The sequence below is a fragment of the Coregonus clupeaformis genome, unplaced genomic scaffold, assembly GCF_020615455.1.
Source record: "Coregonus clupeaformis isolate EN_2021a unplaced genomic scaffold, ASM2061545v1 scaf0236, whole genome shotgun sequence".
In the NCBI taxonomy this organism is placed as follows: domain Eukaryota; kingdom Metazoa; phylum Chordata; class Actinopteri; order Salmoniformes; family Salmonidae; genus Coregonus; species Coregonus clupeaformis.
In genome coordinates, this window is record NW_025533691.1 from 435,284 (window position 1) to 454,190 (window position 18,907).

The 18,907-nt window shown below is 43.5% G+C and overlaps 3 protein-coding genes across 3 annotated transcripts in view; all 3 read right to left on the reverse strand.

Annotated features, from left to right (window-relative positions):
- The window catches only part of LOC121536877 (mannosyl-oligosaccharide 1,2-alpha-mannosidase IB-like), a 103,477-nt gene extending 102,338 nt beyond the window's left edge, over positions 1-1,139 (reverse strand). Inside the window, exon 1 of the mRNA XM_045214334.1 lies at positions 221-1,139. The gene's annotated coding sequence lies outside the window, so the exon portion shown is untranslated. The remainder of the gene's footprint in view (positions 1-220) is intronic.
- Positions 1,140-5,163: 4,024 nt separating this feature from the next.
- Positions 5,164-9,837, reverse strand: trim45 (tripartite motif containing 45). Its single transcript, XM_041844486.2, has 6 exons — positions 9,080-9,837; positions 8,096-8,847; positions 6,791-6,920; positions 6,442-6,556; positions 6,202-6,328; positions 5,164-5,737 (listed from the first exon to the last, which is right to left on the reverse strand). The coding sequence occupies exons 1-6, from the start codon at positions 9,571-9,573 to the stop codon at positions 5,550-5,552; spliced, it is 1,806 nt and encodes a 601-aa protein (XP_041700420.2). The 5' UTR covers positions 9,574-9,837; the 3' UTR covers positions 5,164-5,549.
- A 1,577-nt stretch (positions 9,838-11,414) lies between these two features.
- Positions 11,415-12,767, reverse strand: LOC121536125 (V-set domain-containing T-cell activation inhibitor 1-like). Its single transcript, XM_041843416.2, has 4 exons — positions 12,645-12,767; positions 12,420-12,484; positions 11,811-12,188; positions 11,415-11,716 (listed from the first exon to the last, which is right to left on the reverse strand). Exons 1-4 carry the CDS (start codon positions 12,674-12,676, stop codon positions 11,415-11,417), a joined length of 777 nt encoding a protein of 258 aa, XP_041699350.1. The 5' UTR covers positions 12,677-12,767.
- Between the last annotated feature and the right edge of the window lie 6,140 nt (positions 12,768-18,907).

Below are 18,907 nucleotides of genomic sequence, written 5' to 3' on the forward strand. Positions count from 1 at the left end.
CCAACAAAGCACATCACCACCCTTCAGTGCTATACCTAGTGGACTAAACTCCACTTCTTCACCGTGGAGTTTAGTCCGTTATGATATACCTGAAATGTAGTGCGAGACGACACATTTTCAATTATATTACAGTAACTAACTAATACAGTAATATTCAATTGTAAACAGTCACTTTAGAATATATAGTTAATCAGCATAATCGTGGAGAAACCAATTTTACCGTGCAAATCCTTTTGTCATTCTGATCCATGTTCTTCGGTTGTGATCCGAAAACTAACGTTATGAACTGGGAAAAAAACGACCGAATCAAACCTAACGACACAACTAGTAATACAGTTAAGCAATTGTTTGTTAATACCTAACTAACTAAATGTTAAACTAATTGAGCAGGATACGTAGCTAGGCTTTCAAACAGTGAAAAATGAAAATCCGAGCGATTGTCGCATCATCGAAAAGGATGTAGCCTTAATACCTAAGTTACCGAGAAATTCCCCCGTGACCATTTCATAAGCAAATGCGCTGGTAAAATGTAATGTTGCTGTTAAATTGTGTGGTTAAAATCAATCCCGTCTAATTGAATACTCCCAATATATTTACTCAGCTTCCTCACCCGGCCCTGCGCCTAATGTCGCGCGGCGTCTCCACAGAATACCAAGTTCATCCGCTGAATTGACAGGTTTGGCTTGCGCTGAATTGACAGGTTTGGCTTGCACAGCCAGAAAGCTAAAGGAGAAACGGACTAGCTACCATTAGCTGATTAAACACATATGCACCCGCAATATTGTATTGTAATATTAGCTAATTTTTTCGGATATGTTGAGGTTTGTAAAACGACTTGGCCTAAAGACTGTGCCTTTTTCTGTAAAGGCATCTAGCTAGCTGGCTACTGTACTGTTAGCAAGCTGGCTAGCTAGTTAGCTATCCGAGGCGGTCCGTTCCGATTATGTTTCGCTGCTGCACCTCAATAATGCCTTTGAGTAAATCGGTGACAGAAAGGCATCCTAGTCCACCGTTTCCAGAAATGTGCTCATGTCTTCAGGTAGCTAGTTATGATTTCATTTAGGAGTTTTCCCATTTGCTTCTTTCAATGTGGATAACTAGCCCTGTCTACGTTCAGGCATGTTGATACTGCTGCAAAGAACGACGGCTCCTCCCCTCAATCTCCAGCCTGGTAAATTTAGGGAGCGTCTATCAATTTCGAAAGGCTTTTTGCAACGTGCTTATCTGTGTAAATTTGCACTTTTCTGGCTGCGTTTAGACAGGCAGCCCAATTCTGATATTTTCTCACTAATTGGTGTTTTGACAATCAGATCTGATTGGTCAAAAGAAAGCATTTCACAGGGATGCTGGCCCATGTTGACTTTTTCCCACAGTTGTGTCAAATTGGCTGGATGTCCTTTGGGTGGTGGACAATTGAGACACACGGGAAACTGTTGAGCGTGAAAAACCCAGCGTTGCAGTTCTTGACACAAACCGGTGCGCCTGGCACCCACTACCATACCCTGTTCAAAGGCAGTTAAATATTTGTTTTGCCCATTCACCCTCTGAATGGCACACATACACAATCCATGTCTCAAAGCTTAAAAATCAGTATTTAACCTGTCTCCTCCCCTTCATCTACACTGATTGAAGTAGATTTAACAAGTGACATCAATAAGGGATCATAGCTTTCACCTGGTCATGGAAAGAGCAGGTGTTCTTAATGTTTTCTACACTCAGTGTATGGATCCAGCAATTAGTGCTTTAGTAGTCTCACTACACTAGGCAGGTGCCTCCTACAATGTTAACAATGGTCGTGTTCCCCTGCTCATACTTTGCTGACGCATGCCAGATCTTACAACGCCTGGATAGATATTTAAGTATCAGCTAACCACATCATATGTTATAGTAATCTGGTACCTGAAGGCCCAGTCGATGATGTGGCATGCAACTATTGGTCTGAGCAGGGGAACACGACCAATGTTGCCCTAGGTCTGTGATTTCCAAGACTACTTTGCAAGGGCTTCAATTAAGGTACGGGAGCATTTAGGCCTAGGAATAATTATGGGAAAGTGGATGTTTTTTTAACATTTTAATTTTGTAGGAATAGATTTAGTGTGGACACAAGATCAATGACCCTATACAATGCACTCTTCTTTGTCTAACAAAGCGTGCAATTAGCCTAATCATCTGTCAGCTTACAATCAGAGTGCAACTTTTGGCCCGACTACCAGACAAAATGTGTTTTCGGCCCATTGTTTCTCCCATGTCTGAAGGTATTTATTCACACTGTGTCTAGTGACAGTATAAGTTGTGATAATGGTTGTGTTGCCATTAGTGTTGTTATGTCTGCCTATTTTACAGTATGTCAATGAGGGGGCCGGAGTAAGCATTTCTTGACACATGAAGTCAATCCATCTTGAAATGCGGTCAGGTCCTGCTGAGTTGGGGGACGGAGCCCGAGTCCGTCAGTGGGTCCTTGAGCTGCCATTAGCTCGGGCCCCACTCCGCAGTCCACACCACAGGGCCACTGGGCTGATTTATGTGACACCCCTCACTGAGTGAATTAGTGGTGTGGTGCTGTGGCACAGAGTGTGCTGTAATCAATGTAGAGTCCTCTTTGGAGACGCATCATGTGAGTCACGAACGCTCGCTCAAAAATGGTACATTTAAAACACTGTGCGGGTGGCTCTTTGCCTAAAACACAAAAGGGCTGACACTTTTAAAGCTGAGCCAAGTTCCGGAGGGAGGGGGACCATTTTCTTCGCTGCACCTCTGGTTATCAATGTCAGAGGGCTACGGCTCATTGGCCTGGAGAGGATTCATGGTGAACTTCAAGCCCAATAAAACAATGCAGCAAAGACAAAGTGCTCATTACAAACACTTCAAGAGAGGAAAAAAAGAGTGGAGAGGGAAAAAGAAACAAAGAGAGAACAAATTAGACAAAGAGAGGGTTGGTGGTGAGGGAGATAAAGATTTAGAAAGATGAGGCCTTGGTGCAGCAAATGAAACGCCATACTCCAGCAGGTAAACATAATGAAACAGCATCTGTCTTTGGAGCGCCGTGTGAATGGGAGGGTGACTTACGACGGTTTAAACCCAGTCAACAGAGTAGAGTACCATCATACCACCCTGGGGATCTGTGGGTAAGAGGATGGGCTCCCACGCTGCGGCAGAAAATATGCTCAGTCAGTCAGAACAGTGTTTGTGGGGGTAATTAAACTGTGTAGTATTCAGGAACTCTTCAGGAACTCTTACACACCTCTTTTAGGCCCAAGATTTCTGTAGATTCAGTCCTGAATGGCCAGGTTCACATTATTGCCTGGAGATAACCATTGGGCACTCCACTCTCCTGTGTGATGTAGGGTCCATTTAGAGCTATGTAACTACATTAGTGTGTTGGCTATGGCTATGGCCCCTGTGTGAAATCAGGTTACACTGTGTTCAGAGTGACCCATAGTCATCTTTACATATCACACACACAGACAATCATCTCTGACTCTGCTCACCGCACCATGGAGCAATAGCTACAATGCAGTTGATTCCTCCAGCTCAGTTCACTCTATCTGGCCTGCATGCTGTATCGATCTAGTCCAAAGGGAATTGACTAATATATTAAGCATTTTTGGGCTAGAAAGTGGATCCTGCGATGCACATTAATAATTGAGGTTCTACTACTATAAACAAATTAAACTAAATTATTCAAAGTTCAGCATGGTCAGACTCTACAAGGCATTGGCATTCCATCACCGTACATTTATAATTACAAGCTGCTCTGGGTTCATGTTCTTTTAAATTACCTCTACTTCAACCTCTGCAATGATGAAGAACATTGCGGCTCATCTCTTGGAGCCCTGAGATGAAGAGCCTATCAGAGTGGGATGTCAGACAGTGTTACAACACGGTTGCGAGAAGGAATACAAATACAGGGAGAAAGACAGAGAGGGAGGGGTGAGGAATGGGGGACTAAGAGATGAGTGTGAGACAAATTATTTTCCCATCACATTTTCTGTTATGTTGTATTACAAGAGGTTCTTAAGCTTACAAGACACGTCACTTCAGTTCTCAATAATGGGGTTAAAGAGTTTAATGTAGGATGACATAAACTTCTTCTCTCCTGGGTCCACCTCGCAGTCCTAAAACTATAGTTTAATAGTCCACTGCAGTGGTGGAAAAAGTAACCAATTGTCATACTTGAGTAAAAGTAAAGATACCTTAATAGAAAATGATCAAGTAAAAGTGAAAGTCACCCAGTAAAATACTAATTGAGTAAAAGTCTAAAAGTATTTGTTTTTAAAAATACTAAAGTATCAAAATGTAAATGTAATCGCTAATATATACTTTATATTATTAATTACCTTATATTAGGCAAACCAGACGGCACAATTTTCTTGTTTATTAAATTTACGGATAGCCAGGGGCACACTCCAACACTCAGACAATTTACAAACGAAGCATTTGAGTTTAGTGAGTCACCAGATCAGAGGCAGTAGGGATGACCAGGGATGTTCTCTTGATAAGTGTGTGAATTGGACCATTTTCTTGTCTTGCTAAGCATTCAAAATGTAACGAGTACTTTTGGGTGTCAAGGAAAATGTATGTAGTAAAAAGTACATTCTTTTTTCTTTAGGAATGTAGTGGAGTAAAAGTAAAAGTTGTCAAAAATATAAATAGTAAAGATAAATACAGATACCCCCCAAAACGACTTAAGTAGTACTTAAAAGTATTTTTACTTACGTTTTGTTAAGTCTAACACCAGTAGTAAAACAGCTTTTCAACCAACATGCAGTGGTACAGCTTCCATGTTGGCAACATCAACAACTGTACAACCAGCTAAACATGATATCTGGTGAGAACGGTCATTGCATTATTACTCAATTCCAATATAGCGTAATTAAATAGGTATTGTACTTGATTAGGCACTGTCCCCCCTAATAAGTATTCTCTAAGTAGCTCGTATTTAATGGAATATTTCCATTCCAGAGATGGTATGATGGGCTGAAGTAGGAGTGAATAGCCCACTACTGCCATAAGGTGGCAGAGAGAGGAACCGCAGTGACAACAAAATATCACTGTGTTGTGTATTCTAAACAATGACTAAATGTATTAGGAAGTATGCATGTTATGCTTTGTGTTCAGGATAGAAACCTCATAACTGTTGTTAATATTGTACGACACATTAAGTTATTCCAGTGTTATTTATTAACAATAAAAATAAGGGTCTTTCAAATACATAAAAGGCACTAAGTCAGTCTGGTGATGTAACATGCACATGCACAACAATAGAAAAAACAGAACAGTTAGGTACAGTAGTGGACCACAACAAATATTGTTTTGTGTAGTGTGTATAACATCTACAGCTTGTGGGTATATTTAATAGAAAATAGAAATTCATAGAAATTCATAAGTAATGCTGCGGCCTTTCAAGTTATTGACTTTTTCTTCATTAATTTCTTCTAACATTTATCCCCACTGTCCCACTTCTTTCCCAGTATTTCGTTCATCATCTGAAAGGGTTGATTCGTAGACCCATGATGTCTGGTGGGGTAGGGTTGTCCTGGCCCTGTCCCTCAGAGCTCCACTGTCCTGAGGTGGCCCCGGGGCGAGCCTGTCCCCCCCACTGCTGTTATTGTTCCCCCCACTGCCGTTATCACACTCTGTGGCAGGCACTCTGAGGCCTCCACCGTACTGCCACAGCATGACCAGTGGGGCTTACCAGGGTGACCCTTATGGCCATGACCACAGCCCTGGAACCCTCCTGCACACACACAAAAGGCGAGAGTACAATTCATAGTTTGTACCTGGTATTTTCAGAAAGGAGTAAGAGATGAAAAGCAAAGCTACCGTGACCGTCTGTGTTTTATTCACTTTGGAAAATAGCAGGTGCTATCTGCAAATGCTTAGTAAATCTGTCTGGTGCAGTGGTGCATAATGTCATGGTGGACATACTGACAGACACAGAGCCGTAAAGAGAGTTACTGTTACCTGATGTGACATTTCCCATTCTGCACATACCTAGCGTACCGGTCCCTCAGTAGCCTTTACGCTGCTACACATAATTGGCATACTGCCCCTAGAGGACATACCTAGCATTATCCCTGCACCAGTACTAGATGTGGCCTCTCCATTGAGTTCCGCAGATAGTATATTTTCGATTCAGCGTACCTATCTATCCCATTTCAAACATACCTAGCCAAGTACCCTGTAGTCTGCTGTACCTACCTGGCATGGTGCCCGTGCAGCCACAACGGGCCTCTTTAGAACCCCCACTGGAGCAGAAGGAACAGCAGTGGAACGTTCCACGGTGCCATCGGACCTGTCTCTTCACATTCAGGACAAATGGGGAACCCTGGAGGGTGAAGGGATTGCCAGGGTCATTAAGTAAGCATGTTTACTAGTATTATTACTAAATCATGATTGTCACGATTACCGTCATTATCATTATCAAATATTGTCCAGTACCTTAACGTGTTGGGTCTTGACACACACCCACACGGAGTAGAACCCTGGCTCCATGGGGGTGTAGGAGACAGAATAGGAGCCATCACTGTTATCCACCACCGCCGCCTCCACTCTGCTGCAGAGGACACAAGTAATTAACAGCAACAGATATATTTGATGATGTAGTTATAACACACAACTTACAAAGCATGTATGACCCCTTTATAACAGCATCATCTCATAATGATCCTGACTAAATAACAAATAATCATCAAGACCTTGATTAACTCAATCAGATCCGAAATCCTGCACACCCAGTAGTACAGAGAACAGGGTAGATGTGTGTGCTGCAGATCATCTGGTTCCTCACCAGTCTTTCTTCTCCTTGTGGACCATGCTGACCAGGACAGCTTCCCCTCCACGACCCATCTGCTTCCCAGCAGAGTCTCTACACACCAGGGTGAACTCCCCTCTCTGGCCTTCCCTGCCACGCTGTACACCTGGGGGCAGGGACAGTTTAGAGGTCAGTCTCTCACACACACACACAGACACACACAGACACACACAGAGACACACACACATACGTATTCCTCCCTCTCAGCGCTGACAAAGGTTGTTTCCCCCTGAAATACCTTTTAGGGTAGTACTTAAGTAGAAAGCTCTGTCTATACATAAGCACATAAAGCCACTCTGATCGAGACACTGGTGGTGTGGGTGTGGGTGTGTTCTGGTGACAGCCATGCACCCTGTCACACTGCACCAGCAGCTGTTGCTCTTAACACACAGTTTACTGCTTCACCTGTCCTACACTACAGTGGGCCAAACCCCTGACTTCAATCTCTAATCTCAGAGCCTGTGTGGTTTTAACATGGGCACACATTTGTAAATACTGTATGATTGATAAGAATGGCTTAAGCCTGTATTTCCTGATGTGTAGATACTACAGCCTTGTGTAATCTATGGCTTTGTTTATAAATGCTAAACATGGGCACTAATCCTATTACATCCTTATCCTCAGACGCAGAAACTGGGAATGTAAAGAAACAGTGACATGGGCTGCAGGTTTTCTTTCTCCACTCTTCTCACAAACACTCTCCAAGGCCCTGTAGTAGGCAGACAGACCAAACACACACACCTGCTTTATGGATTGACATCTGTCACTACATTTAAATGAATTCGACTAGTGGCAGTTGACTTTGACACAGAGAGAGTCTCTATTTGCTGAAGCCCTGCATCTCCAGCTCAGCTCAGCTCAGCAGGCAAACATTAGCCACAGCAGGGAATAGCTCTTTGTACTATCACAGTGGGCATGCTGCTACAGAGCGTTGTGTGAGTACCACACAACAAAAGAGAGGGGTCTCAAATACCTGTGTTCTGACAAAGGAAATACCTGCCACTTGAAATGTTTCCATAGAGACCAGGAATGTCACCCACTACTTATCCTTTACATACTGTATCAGTGCCTAAGGGCAATGTTTGTGTGTGTGTGTGTGTGTGCGTGCGTGCGTGCGTGCGTAGGTCTGTTGTAAAAGAGCATCTCCTAAACATAGTTAAAGAGGTTGCCTTCAGGTTGTTAAAAGTGGGACAGGGGAAGTGCCTCAGAAGTAGGGGCTAGGGAATATAGGCCTTAGGGCCTAAGGGTTGTTTCTGGACGGGGCCTTGGACAGGGTCTCACCTTCCCCCTCGATGGTGCACCTGCTGAGCTCCAGGGTCTTGGCGTGGATCACCCCCACCATAGGGTACCCCGCCACCACGCCTGCACTCTCCCGTGGCAGGAAGCAGATACTGCTACCGTCATAAGGGGTGATGGTTGCTGGGTGGGGGTTGTAGCCCGTCTCCATCAGGCCAGCCAGCCTGCGGAGGGTCACATCCTTAGCACTGAGGATTTCTGCATCCGACCCGCAGGTCAGCAGCCGCTCCGCGAACTCCACCCCCCCACGGGTGTCCTTCAGGGCCTGCTGCAGCTGCGCCCTCTGCAGGTGGAGATGATTCCTGCGCTGCAGACCCAGCTCCTCTAAGCGCCGTAGCAGCAACAGGCAGTGCGACTCTACAGCGCTAGCGTAGCCCCTTGCGAAGGTACGCACCTCGTCCACCGCCTCATCCACTCTGGCCTGCAAGGCCTCCTGAGATAGGTCCACCTTCCGCAGTGACTCCTCCAGCTGGTCCAGCCGTGGACGCAGGCGCCCGGTAACCAGATCTCGGATACGGCCCCCATGGCGGTCGATGACGTCACGTGTGGGGAGGCAGCGGTGGTCGCGGTGGAAGGTGGCGGCACACTCCAGGCAGACAGGTAGGTCACAGGGCTCACAGAAGAGACGCAGCTCCTGGCCAGGGTGGAGGGAGCACAGGACGGGCCGAGAGAGACGACCCTGGGTCTTCAGGTCCTCCAGACACTGGACGGTGTGAGACGACGTCCTCTTCTGTCTCCTGGGGAGTAAAGAAGGTGGAGATGGTGAACTCATTGGTCCTACTTATTACCCTGTAATTGCATGTAGCCTACCTGCCTACAGCTATCATGTAATAAAAGGCAAGTCGCCAGCTCATAGGCTATCTCAAAGTTTAAATAGGAGTCGGGAACCTACCATAATCCTAGACTAGTCAACTTGCAACAAAGTTGAAAGATTGAACATGAGTTCCAAATAGATTTTTTGGCACTAACCTGTGTGCTTGAATACAAAACTCACAGAGGTTGACACTGCACACCTCACAACGCTTCTCTGCGTCCCCGTCGCTGCACAGGTCGCATACCACAGAGTTCTTGCTCATCAGCGTCTCCAGAAACACTTCGTCCAGAGCCAAGTGGTCAGTGGTCAGCCCGTCCACCCCGGACAACGGAATGTCCACCTCGGAGTCACACTCCGGACAGAGAACGGTGACGGCAGAGGAGGGCTGCTCGCCTTCCAGAGGGACCGCTTTGCCATTGTGTACGCCCGAAGACACCGAAAATGGTTCCAGTTGACGAACGCAGTCTGCGCAGAAGGTGTGTAAACACTGCATAATTTTAGGCTCGCGATATAAACATTTACAAACGCGGCACACTGCCCTCGCATTGATCACGACGTCCCCCTTATCTCCGTTTTTAGAGCTCGAGTTTGTGGTCGGGGTTGGCGAGGAATCCACATCTTTTTCCAAATTTTTGTCACAACGTGACATGGTGGTATATAGTCTTGTCTCGTTTCTTTCAAAACACTTTGTTGCCAGATTTTTGTTGAAGAATAAAAAATTCCGGTGTCCGAAATCGACCTAGGCTACAAATTTGCAACTATATCAGTAGCGTAGTTTACAGTCAGTAGGCAACAGAAAGCCCCAGCATACATACCGTAACTTCAAAATAACATTCAATGTAGGTATATAACTATTGTTACACTGTTTCCTACACCCTATACTTTTCTTCCGTAAAACTCCACACTAGGGACGTTTCTCTCTTCCACTGGAAACATGAAACCCTGTTCTCCAGACCAATGAAAAACAGCCTTGGCTTCCCCAGGCGTGGTTTAAAGTTGAACCCGATCTGAAGCAGAGAAATAAAAGACGTCCCAAGCCCCTCAACTCAGCACAGACAGAATATTTTTACCCGCAGGCCCCATCTACTGGTTTGAAAGACGATGAATGGCCCATGGGGCTATCACAGAATGAACTTCAACAAGCACCAAACTCAAACCATTTCAAAGAATTTACATTTTATTTAAAAAAGAGAAACTATAGTCCTATATATTCACGGTTTACACTGAGAGCCCAGTAGACTGATTGCCACAGTGAATTCCATAGAAACAAAAAGGTAATTGTTATTATTATGTAATTACAGCATTGCTGCTGTATAATTTCACCACTTGTTAGATAACCTATAGCCACACACAGACACAGACACAGACACACACACACACATACACAGACACACACACACACACACACACACACACACACACACACACACACACACACACACACACACACACACACACACACACACACACACACACACACACACACACACACACACACAGTTTATCTAAACACAAATTCCATCAGACTCCAGGTAGCCCAAGGCTAGTGGATAGTGCCAGACCAGTTCACTTTACCACAGTACTTTTAGAAAACCTTGTCTGTAGGCTATGAGGAGTAGTAACCTTGTCTGTAGGCTATGAGGAGTAGTTGGTGTGTATGTGTTTATCAGGTTAGCTGGTAGATCCAGAGAAAGACACTGGCTGTAGCTGCGAGGACGTGCCATTGAGGTAGTAGTATGGGCGGTGCAGCTGAAGTATTGAAGGAGAAGAAAGTCCTTGCTGATATCTCTGTATCTGTAATTTAAAAAAAGATGCTGACTCTACAGTATGCACACTGCCAAACATACACTGAGTATACCAAACATTAGGAACCACCCCCCCCCCCCTCCTCCACAGGGATGCTGGCCCATGTTGACTCCCAATGCTTCCCACAGTTGTGTCAAGTTGGCTACATGTCCTTTGGGTGGTGGACAATTCTTGATACACACGGGAAACTGTTGACCGTGAAAAACCCTGCAGCAGTGTTTCTTGACACAAACCGCGCCTGGCAACTACTACCATACCCCGTTCAAAGACACTTAAATGTTTTGTCTTGCCCATTCGCCCTGTGAATGGCACACATACACAATCCATGTCTTAATTGTCTCAAGGCTTAAAAATCTTTATTTAAAGTGACATCAATAAGGGATAGCTTTCACCTGGATTCACCTGGTCAGTCTATGTCATGGAAAGAGCAGGTGTTCTTAATGTTTTGTACTCAATTACTAATGTTAGTTAAGTCCTAGAGAGCTCCCAGTCAGTGGTAGGGTTAAATGCCACTTTAATTGTATCTTTATTTTTTGTTTAGCTTTCATGGTTGGCCGGGTTGTCATGGTGAAATAGACTGAAGAGGGTGTAGGTGTCCTCACCTGAGTGAGTGACTTAACTTTTGTAAATGTTTTTAAACTGGGTGAGAGTTGTCTAACATGCAGTTCTCATCCAGGTATTTGCTCAGTATAAAATAGTATTTTCTTTGCCCTGAAAGGTGCTTACTGGACCTTTGACGGTTGCCTGGGAGACAGCCTTCACCAGAGGGTTTTGGATGATGCAGGTGTAGCTATCATACAATTCGATTGGCTGAAGGGAGCTGATGAATCGAGTTATCCCGGCAGAGTTGTTGAAGAAGCTAGTTTCACTCTTGCTCAGGACGTTGTCATTGACGTCCAACCAGGTGACGTTTGGTTTGGGGAACCATCTCTCTGCCTCTGCCGTCAGGGTACTGTTTACCCGCTTGAATTTGGGGTCTGAGAAAGCTGAAGTGAAGCATATTTTCAGAGTAGGCTACTTTGTGTGTAGTTCAATATTCAGTGTGAAATATTGAGAATGCCTAACAAGTTGTCTCCTTACCTGCAGCCCTGAGGTGAACACTGGCAGTCCCCGAGCAACTAGCAGTGCTCACACTGCAGTAGTACACCCCCTTGTCTCCCACTTTCACGTCCCTCAGCAACAGAGAGGCATTGCCTCCAACTATGGCGTCTGAGAACAGCAAGGTTCTATTTTTAAACTGGGGGTTTTGCTCCGTCAGCTGGACTGCTCCTTTATCGTACTTGTACACCACCTCACTTAGCCCCTCCTTCGTCCAGGTGATTGAAACCTGACTGGTCGATTCCCTGCTGTTATTGGAAGTCTTGAACTTGCAGCTCAGGATGACATCTTCCCCCAAGTTCCCAATGGGCCACTTGTCAATGCTATCCACAGTGCCCTTGCAACCCCCCAAACCCTGACCTAGAGGACAGCACACAGCAAAACAGAACACAACATACAGGAGGCTTAATTCACATACACAGAGATGTGTGCAGTACGTAGGCACTATAGTTACACACACACACTGGCAAACGCACACAGGTACACATGCACTCTCACATATGCTCAAATACATGTTACATGTTAACAGAGACATGTCAAGAATATTGACAATGATGGTGACACAAGTGAATATATATGCTCACTACATACCTGAAAATGACACAGACAAGATGAGGATGATGAGTCCAGCAGTTACGAAGATACTGACTATCAGGCTGCAAATGGAGATGTGGGGGGGATATCAAGACCTTTCCAAGTCAATTGAATATCACGATATCCAATGATAAATTCATCTCACTATGCACTTGTTGGTGATAAGAAGCACAACTGTTGCTGGGCCTCAACTAACAAATACACATTGAATAGAGGCCTCACCCCCAGAAGATGATCTGTCCAAGGGAGGCCATGGCTCCTCAATGGTAGCTGTGTCTTTCTTAGCAGGGTTATGATAGTTCCAGCTGCTCCCTTTACCAGAGTCCACAGACAGTATCCATGTGATGTGTCGTCTACAGCAGCTACATACTGTATGAGATCAACAGTAGCTCCACATGTGGAGTCCACACCCACTGTATGTCATTCATGCAATATCAAACCCTGAACTCAGGAAAGGGAGGGTCTCTCCTTGAGTCAATATTGTCACTTAGGTGTGTGTGCACTGCTTACTGACTTTACATGAACATTTCTGACCAGAGGGAGGAAATAGGGATATAATCAGACTTACTTGACTTAAGGCCATTGACTGATCCTCAACACGTTGGCCCCACAGGGCTGCGTGCTCAGCCCCCTCCTGTACTCCCTGTTCACCCAGGACTGCGTGGCCACGCACGTCTCATTTTACATTTACATTTTAGTCATTTAGCAGACGCTCTTATCCAGAGCGACTTACAGTTAGTGAGTGCATATATTATGTTTTTATTTTTAATACTGGCCCCCCGTGGGAATCAAGTGGGAATCAAACCCACAACCCTGGCGTTACAAACGACGCTGGGCCAATTGTGCGCCGCCCCATGGGTCTCCCGGTCGCGGCCTAGTCTCCAACTCAATCATGAAGTTTGCTGAAAACACAACAGTGGTAGGCCTGATTAACAACAACGACGAGACAGCCTACAGGGAGGAGGTGAGTGCCTTGGAGGAGTGGTGCCAGGAAAATAACCTCTCCCTCAACGTCAACAAAACGAAGGTGCTGATTGTGGACTGCAGGAGACATTAGAGAGAGCACGCTCCCATCCACATCGACGGGGCCGCAGTGGAGAGGGTCAAAAGCTTCAAGTTCCTCGGCGTGCACATCACTGAGGACCTGAAATGGTCCCTTCAAGTTTCAAGTTTTAATGTCACGTGCACAAGTACAGTGAAATGCCTTTCGTGCAAGCTCTAAACCCAACAATGCAGTAATTAATTATTATACACACCATCCCCATGCGTTTTTCTGGATTTTTTTTGTTGTTATTCTGTCTTTCACTCTTCAAATAAACCTACCATTAAAATTATAGACTGATAATTTCTTTGTCAGTGGGCAAACGTACAAAATCAGCAGGGGATCAAATATTTTTTTCCCTCACTGTATCACATGTTGTGTCCAGTACTGTTCAGTTTATATATGTTACCCCTTGGCAGCGTTATCAGAAAGCAAAGCATAGATTTTTAGACTGTATTAGTGATTTAAATACTTGGATGTCTCACAACTTCCTCCAGCTAAATCAAGACAAGACCGAGGTACTTATTGTTGGAGCCAAAGCATAGAGAGAGAATCTGGCCGCACGTTTAATTCACGGGCAATAAAGATAAAACACCAGGGAAAAAAACCTAGGTGTCATTTTAGATTCTGAACTCAATTTCGAATCACACATTAGGAATGTGACCAAAATAGCTTTTTATACCTGAGGAATATTGCCAAGATGTGGACGTTTACAGTGAGACTCATCCATGCTTTTATTACAAGCAGGCTTGCCTACTGTCTGGTCTACCCAAGAAAGCAATTGGTCAACTGCCTAACATACAGAATGCTGCAGCACGAGTACTGACCAAGACCAGATGGAGAGCACACATTACACCGGTTTTAAGGTCTCTGCACTGGCTGCCTGTGAGTTTTAGAATTAATTTTAAGATTCATCTATTGGTTTTTAAATCAATCCACGATTGTGCACCCCAATACATTTCCAGTGGTGTAAAGTACTTAAGTAAAAATACTTTAAAGTACTACTTATGTCGTTTTTTGGGGTATCTGTACTTTACTTTACTATCTATATTTTTGACAACTTTTACTTTTACTTTAATACATTCCTTAAGAAAATATTGTACTTTTTACTCCATACATTTTCCCTGACACCCAAAAGTACTTGTTACATTTTGAATGTTTAGCAGCACAGGAAAATAGTCAAATTCACACACTTATCAACAGAACATCCCTGATCCCTACTGCCTCTGATCTGGCGGACTCATTAAACACACATGCTTCATTTGTAAATTATGTCTAAATGTTGGAATATGCCCCTGGCTATCCGTACATTTCAAAAATAAGAAAATGCTGCCGTCTGGTTTGCTTAATATAAGGAATTTGAAATGATTTATAATTTTACTTTATACATTTTAGCAATGACATGTACTTTTGATACTTAAGTATATTTAAAACCAAACACTTTCAGACCTTTACTCAAGTAGTATTTTACTGGGTGACATTCACTTTTACTTGAGTCATTTTCTACTAAGGTATCTGAACTTTTACTCAAGTATGACAATTGGGTACTTTTTCCACCACTGTACATTTCAGAGATGCTTTTGAGTTATGTACCCAGAAGGTCCCTCAGGTCCTCTGGCACTGGCCTTTCAACTATCCCAAAGCCTAGGACCAAGAGGCATGGAGAGGCAGCCTTTAGTTATTATGCGAAATCAGAAATATACTTCTCCCATGGGTAAAGAAACTCAAAAGGGGTGATGATATTAATTAACAGTAATTTCGATCCTAATGTGCAAATTGTCCAAACAGATCCGCAAGGTAGATGGATTATTTTAAATATGTTATTGGACAATAAACAGATATGGCTCATTAACCTTTACGGACCAAATAATGATGATCCACACTTCTTTGACAATATATATAATAAGTTATCAACCCTGCAAGCAATACAAGACTCTATTATTATGGTGGGAGATTATAATACTGTTTTAAATAGCTCAATGGACCGTAAAGGAAATCACTCTACAAACTATCACCCTCATGCTCTTAAGGAAATCATGAATGTCATGGATACATTAGAACTAGTAGATATATGGAGGCTTAAATATCCTGATCTAGTGAGATATACATGGCGGAGACCCAATCAAGCTAGTCGTCTTGACTTCATTCTCGTTGGCACCAAAAGTTTAAAAAGTGTTGATAGGGGACAGAATGCGGTAGGACCCTCATATAATTGGCATATACAGTGGGGGAAAAAAGTATTTAGTCAGCCACCAATTGTGCAAGTTCTCCCACTTAAAAAGATGAGAGAGGCCTGTAATTTTCATCATAGGTACACGTCAACTATGACAGACAAATTGAGAATTTTTTTTCCAGAAAATCACATTGTAGGATTTTTAATGAATTTATTAGCAAATTATGGTGGAAAATAAGTATTTGGTCACCTACAAACAAGCAAGATTTCTGGCTCTCACAGACCTGTAACTTCTTCTTTAAGAGGCTCCTCTGTCCTCCACTCGTTACCTGTATTAATGGCACCTGTTTGAACTTGTTATCAGTATAAAAGACACCTGTCCACAACCTTAAACAGTCACACTCCAAACTCCACTATGGCCAAGACCAAAGAGCTGTCAAAGGACACCATAAACAAAATTGTAGACCTGCACCAGGCTGGGAAGACTGAATCTGCAATAGGTAAGCAGCTTGGTTTGAAGAAATCAACTGTGGGAGCAATTATTAGGAAATGGAAGACATACAAGACCACTGATAATCTCCCTCGATCTGGGGCTCCACGCAAGATCTCACCCCGTGGGGTCAAAATGATCACAAGAACGGTGAGCAAAAATCCCAGAACCACACGGGGGGACCTAGTGAATGACCTGCAGAGAGCTGGGACCAAAGTAACAAAGCCTACCATCAGTAACACACTACGCCGCCAGGGACTCAAATCCTGCAGTGCCAGACGTGTCCCCCTGCTTAAGCCAGTACATGCCCACATGACAATTCAGTAACAGTAATGTACAGTGGGGAAAAAAAGTATTTAGTCAGCCACCAATTGTGCAAGTTCTCCCACTTAAAAAGATGATAGAGGCCTGTAATTTTCATCATAGGTACACGTCAACTATGACAGACAAAATGAGAAAATGTTTCCTGAAAATCACATTGTAGGATTTTTTATGAATTTATTTGCGAATTATGGTGGAAAATAAGTATTTGGTCAATAACAAAAGTTTCTCAATACTTTGTTATATACCCTTTGTTGGCAATGACACAGGTCAAACGTTTTCTGTAAGTCTTCACAAGGTTTTCACACACTGTTGCTGGTATTTTGGCCCATTCCTCTATGCAGATCTCCTCTAGAGCAGTGATGTTTTGGGGCTGTCGCTGGGCAACACAGACTTTCAACTCCCTCCAAAGATTTTCTATGGGGTTGAGATCTGGAGACTGGCTAGGCCACTCCAGGACCTTGAAATGCTTCTTACGAAGCCACTCCTTCGTTGCCCGGGCGGTGTGTTTGGGATCATTGTCATGCTGAAAGACCCAGCCACGTTTCATCTTCAATGCCCTTGCTGATGGAAGGAGGTTTTCACTCAAAATCTCACGATACATGGCCCCATTCATTCTTTCCTTTACACGGATCAGTCGTCCTGGTCCCTTTGCAGAAAAACAGCCCCAAAGCATGATGTTTCCACCCCCATGCTTCACAGTAGGTATGGTGTTCTTTGGATGCAACTCATCATTCTTTGTCCTCCAAACACGACGAGTTGAGTTTTTACCAAAAAGTTATATTTTGGTTTCATCTGACCATATGACATTCTCCCAATCCTCTTCTGGATCATCCAAATGCACTCTAGCAAACTTCAGACGGGCCTGGACATGTACTGGCTTAAGCAGGGGGACACGTCTGGCACTGCAGGATTTGAGTCCCTGGCGGCGTAGTGTGTTACTGATGGTAGGCTTTGTTACTTTGGTCCCAGCTCTCTGCAGGTCATTCACTAGGTCCCCCCGTGTGGTTCTGGGATTTTTGCTCACCGTTCTTGTGATCATTTTGACCCCACGGGGTGAGATCTTGCGTGGAGCCCCAGATCGAGGGAGATTATCAGTGGTCTTGTATGTCTTCCATTTCCTAATAATTGCTCCCACAGTTGATTTCTTCAAACCAAGCTGCTTACCTATTGTAGATTCAGTCTTCCCAGCCTGGTGCAGGTCTACAATTTTGGTTATGGTGTCTTTTGACAGCTCTTTGGTCTTGGCCATAGTGGAGTTTGGAGTGTGACTGTTTGAGGTTGTGGACAGGTGTCTTTTATACTGATAACAAGTTCAAACAGGTGCCATTAATACAGGTAACGAGTGGAGGACAGAGGAGCCTCTTAAAGAAGAAGTTACAGGTCTGTGAGAGCCAGAAATCTTGCTTATTTGTAGGTGACCAAATACTTATTTTCCACCATAATTTGCAAATAAATTCATTAAAAATCCTACAATGTGATTTTCTGGAAAAAATTTTCTCAATTTGTCTGTCATAGTTGACGTGTACCTATGATGAAAATTACAGGCCTCTCTCATCTTTTTAAGTGGGAGAACTTGCACAATTGGTTTCTGACTAAATACTTTTTTCCCCCACTGTACATTACTCTTACTGAATTGTCATGTGGGCGAGGATATTGGAAATTTAATCAAAGCCTATTGGATGATAACTTGTTTTTAACTAGGACAGAGGAATTTATAACTGATTTTGTCCGACATAACATAGGTACAGCAAATCCCCTTATTGTATGGACACTTTTAAATGTGCATTTAGAGGCCAGTACTCATCTAGAAAACAAAATGAATTTAGGTCAAAAGAGTCCATACTAACAAAGGAAATAGAAGGTCTAACAGAACAGATAGATAGCAATAAAAACTGTAACATAGAGGCACAGAATAAATTAGAGGAAAAACAAAAATAAATGGAGAAACTTATTCAAGAAAGATCAAGTGTAATATATTATAAAAATAAAGCAAACTGGATGGAATATTTATTTATCTTCAACATAGAAATGCTACCAAAAATAATTTAATGAAACTAGTTACAAATGACGGAGTCACCCATGATTCACCAAATGATATTTTGAAGGAGGAAGCAAAGTACTTTAAGCATATGTTTTCATTTCAGTCACCTCCATCTCCTCTAACTGAAGCTAATTGTAGAGATTTTTTTCCTATTGATAATGTAATATTAACAGCCATACAGAAAGACTCATGTGAAGGTGAAATTACAGAGGAGGAACTTCTGGATGCAATTAAAGACTTTAAGTCCGGGAAAACTCCAGGGTTGGATGGCATACCAGTCGAGGTATACCAAACCTTTTTTAATATACTCAGAGGACCGTTATTAGCATGTTTTAACCACTCCTATGTAAATGGTAGATTATCAGACACTCAAGAAGAAGGTCTGATTTCATTATTACTGAAACAGGATACAAGT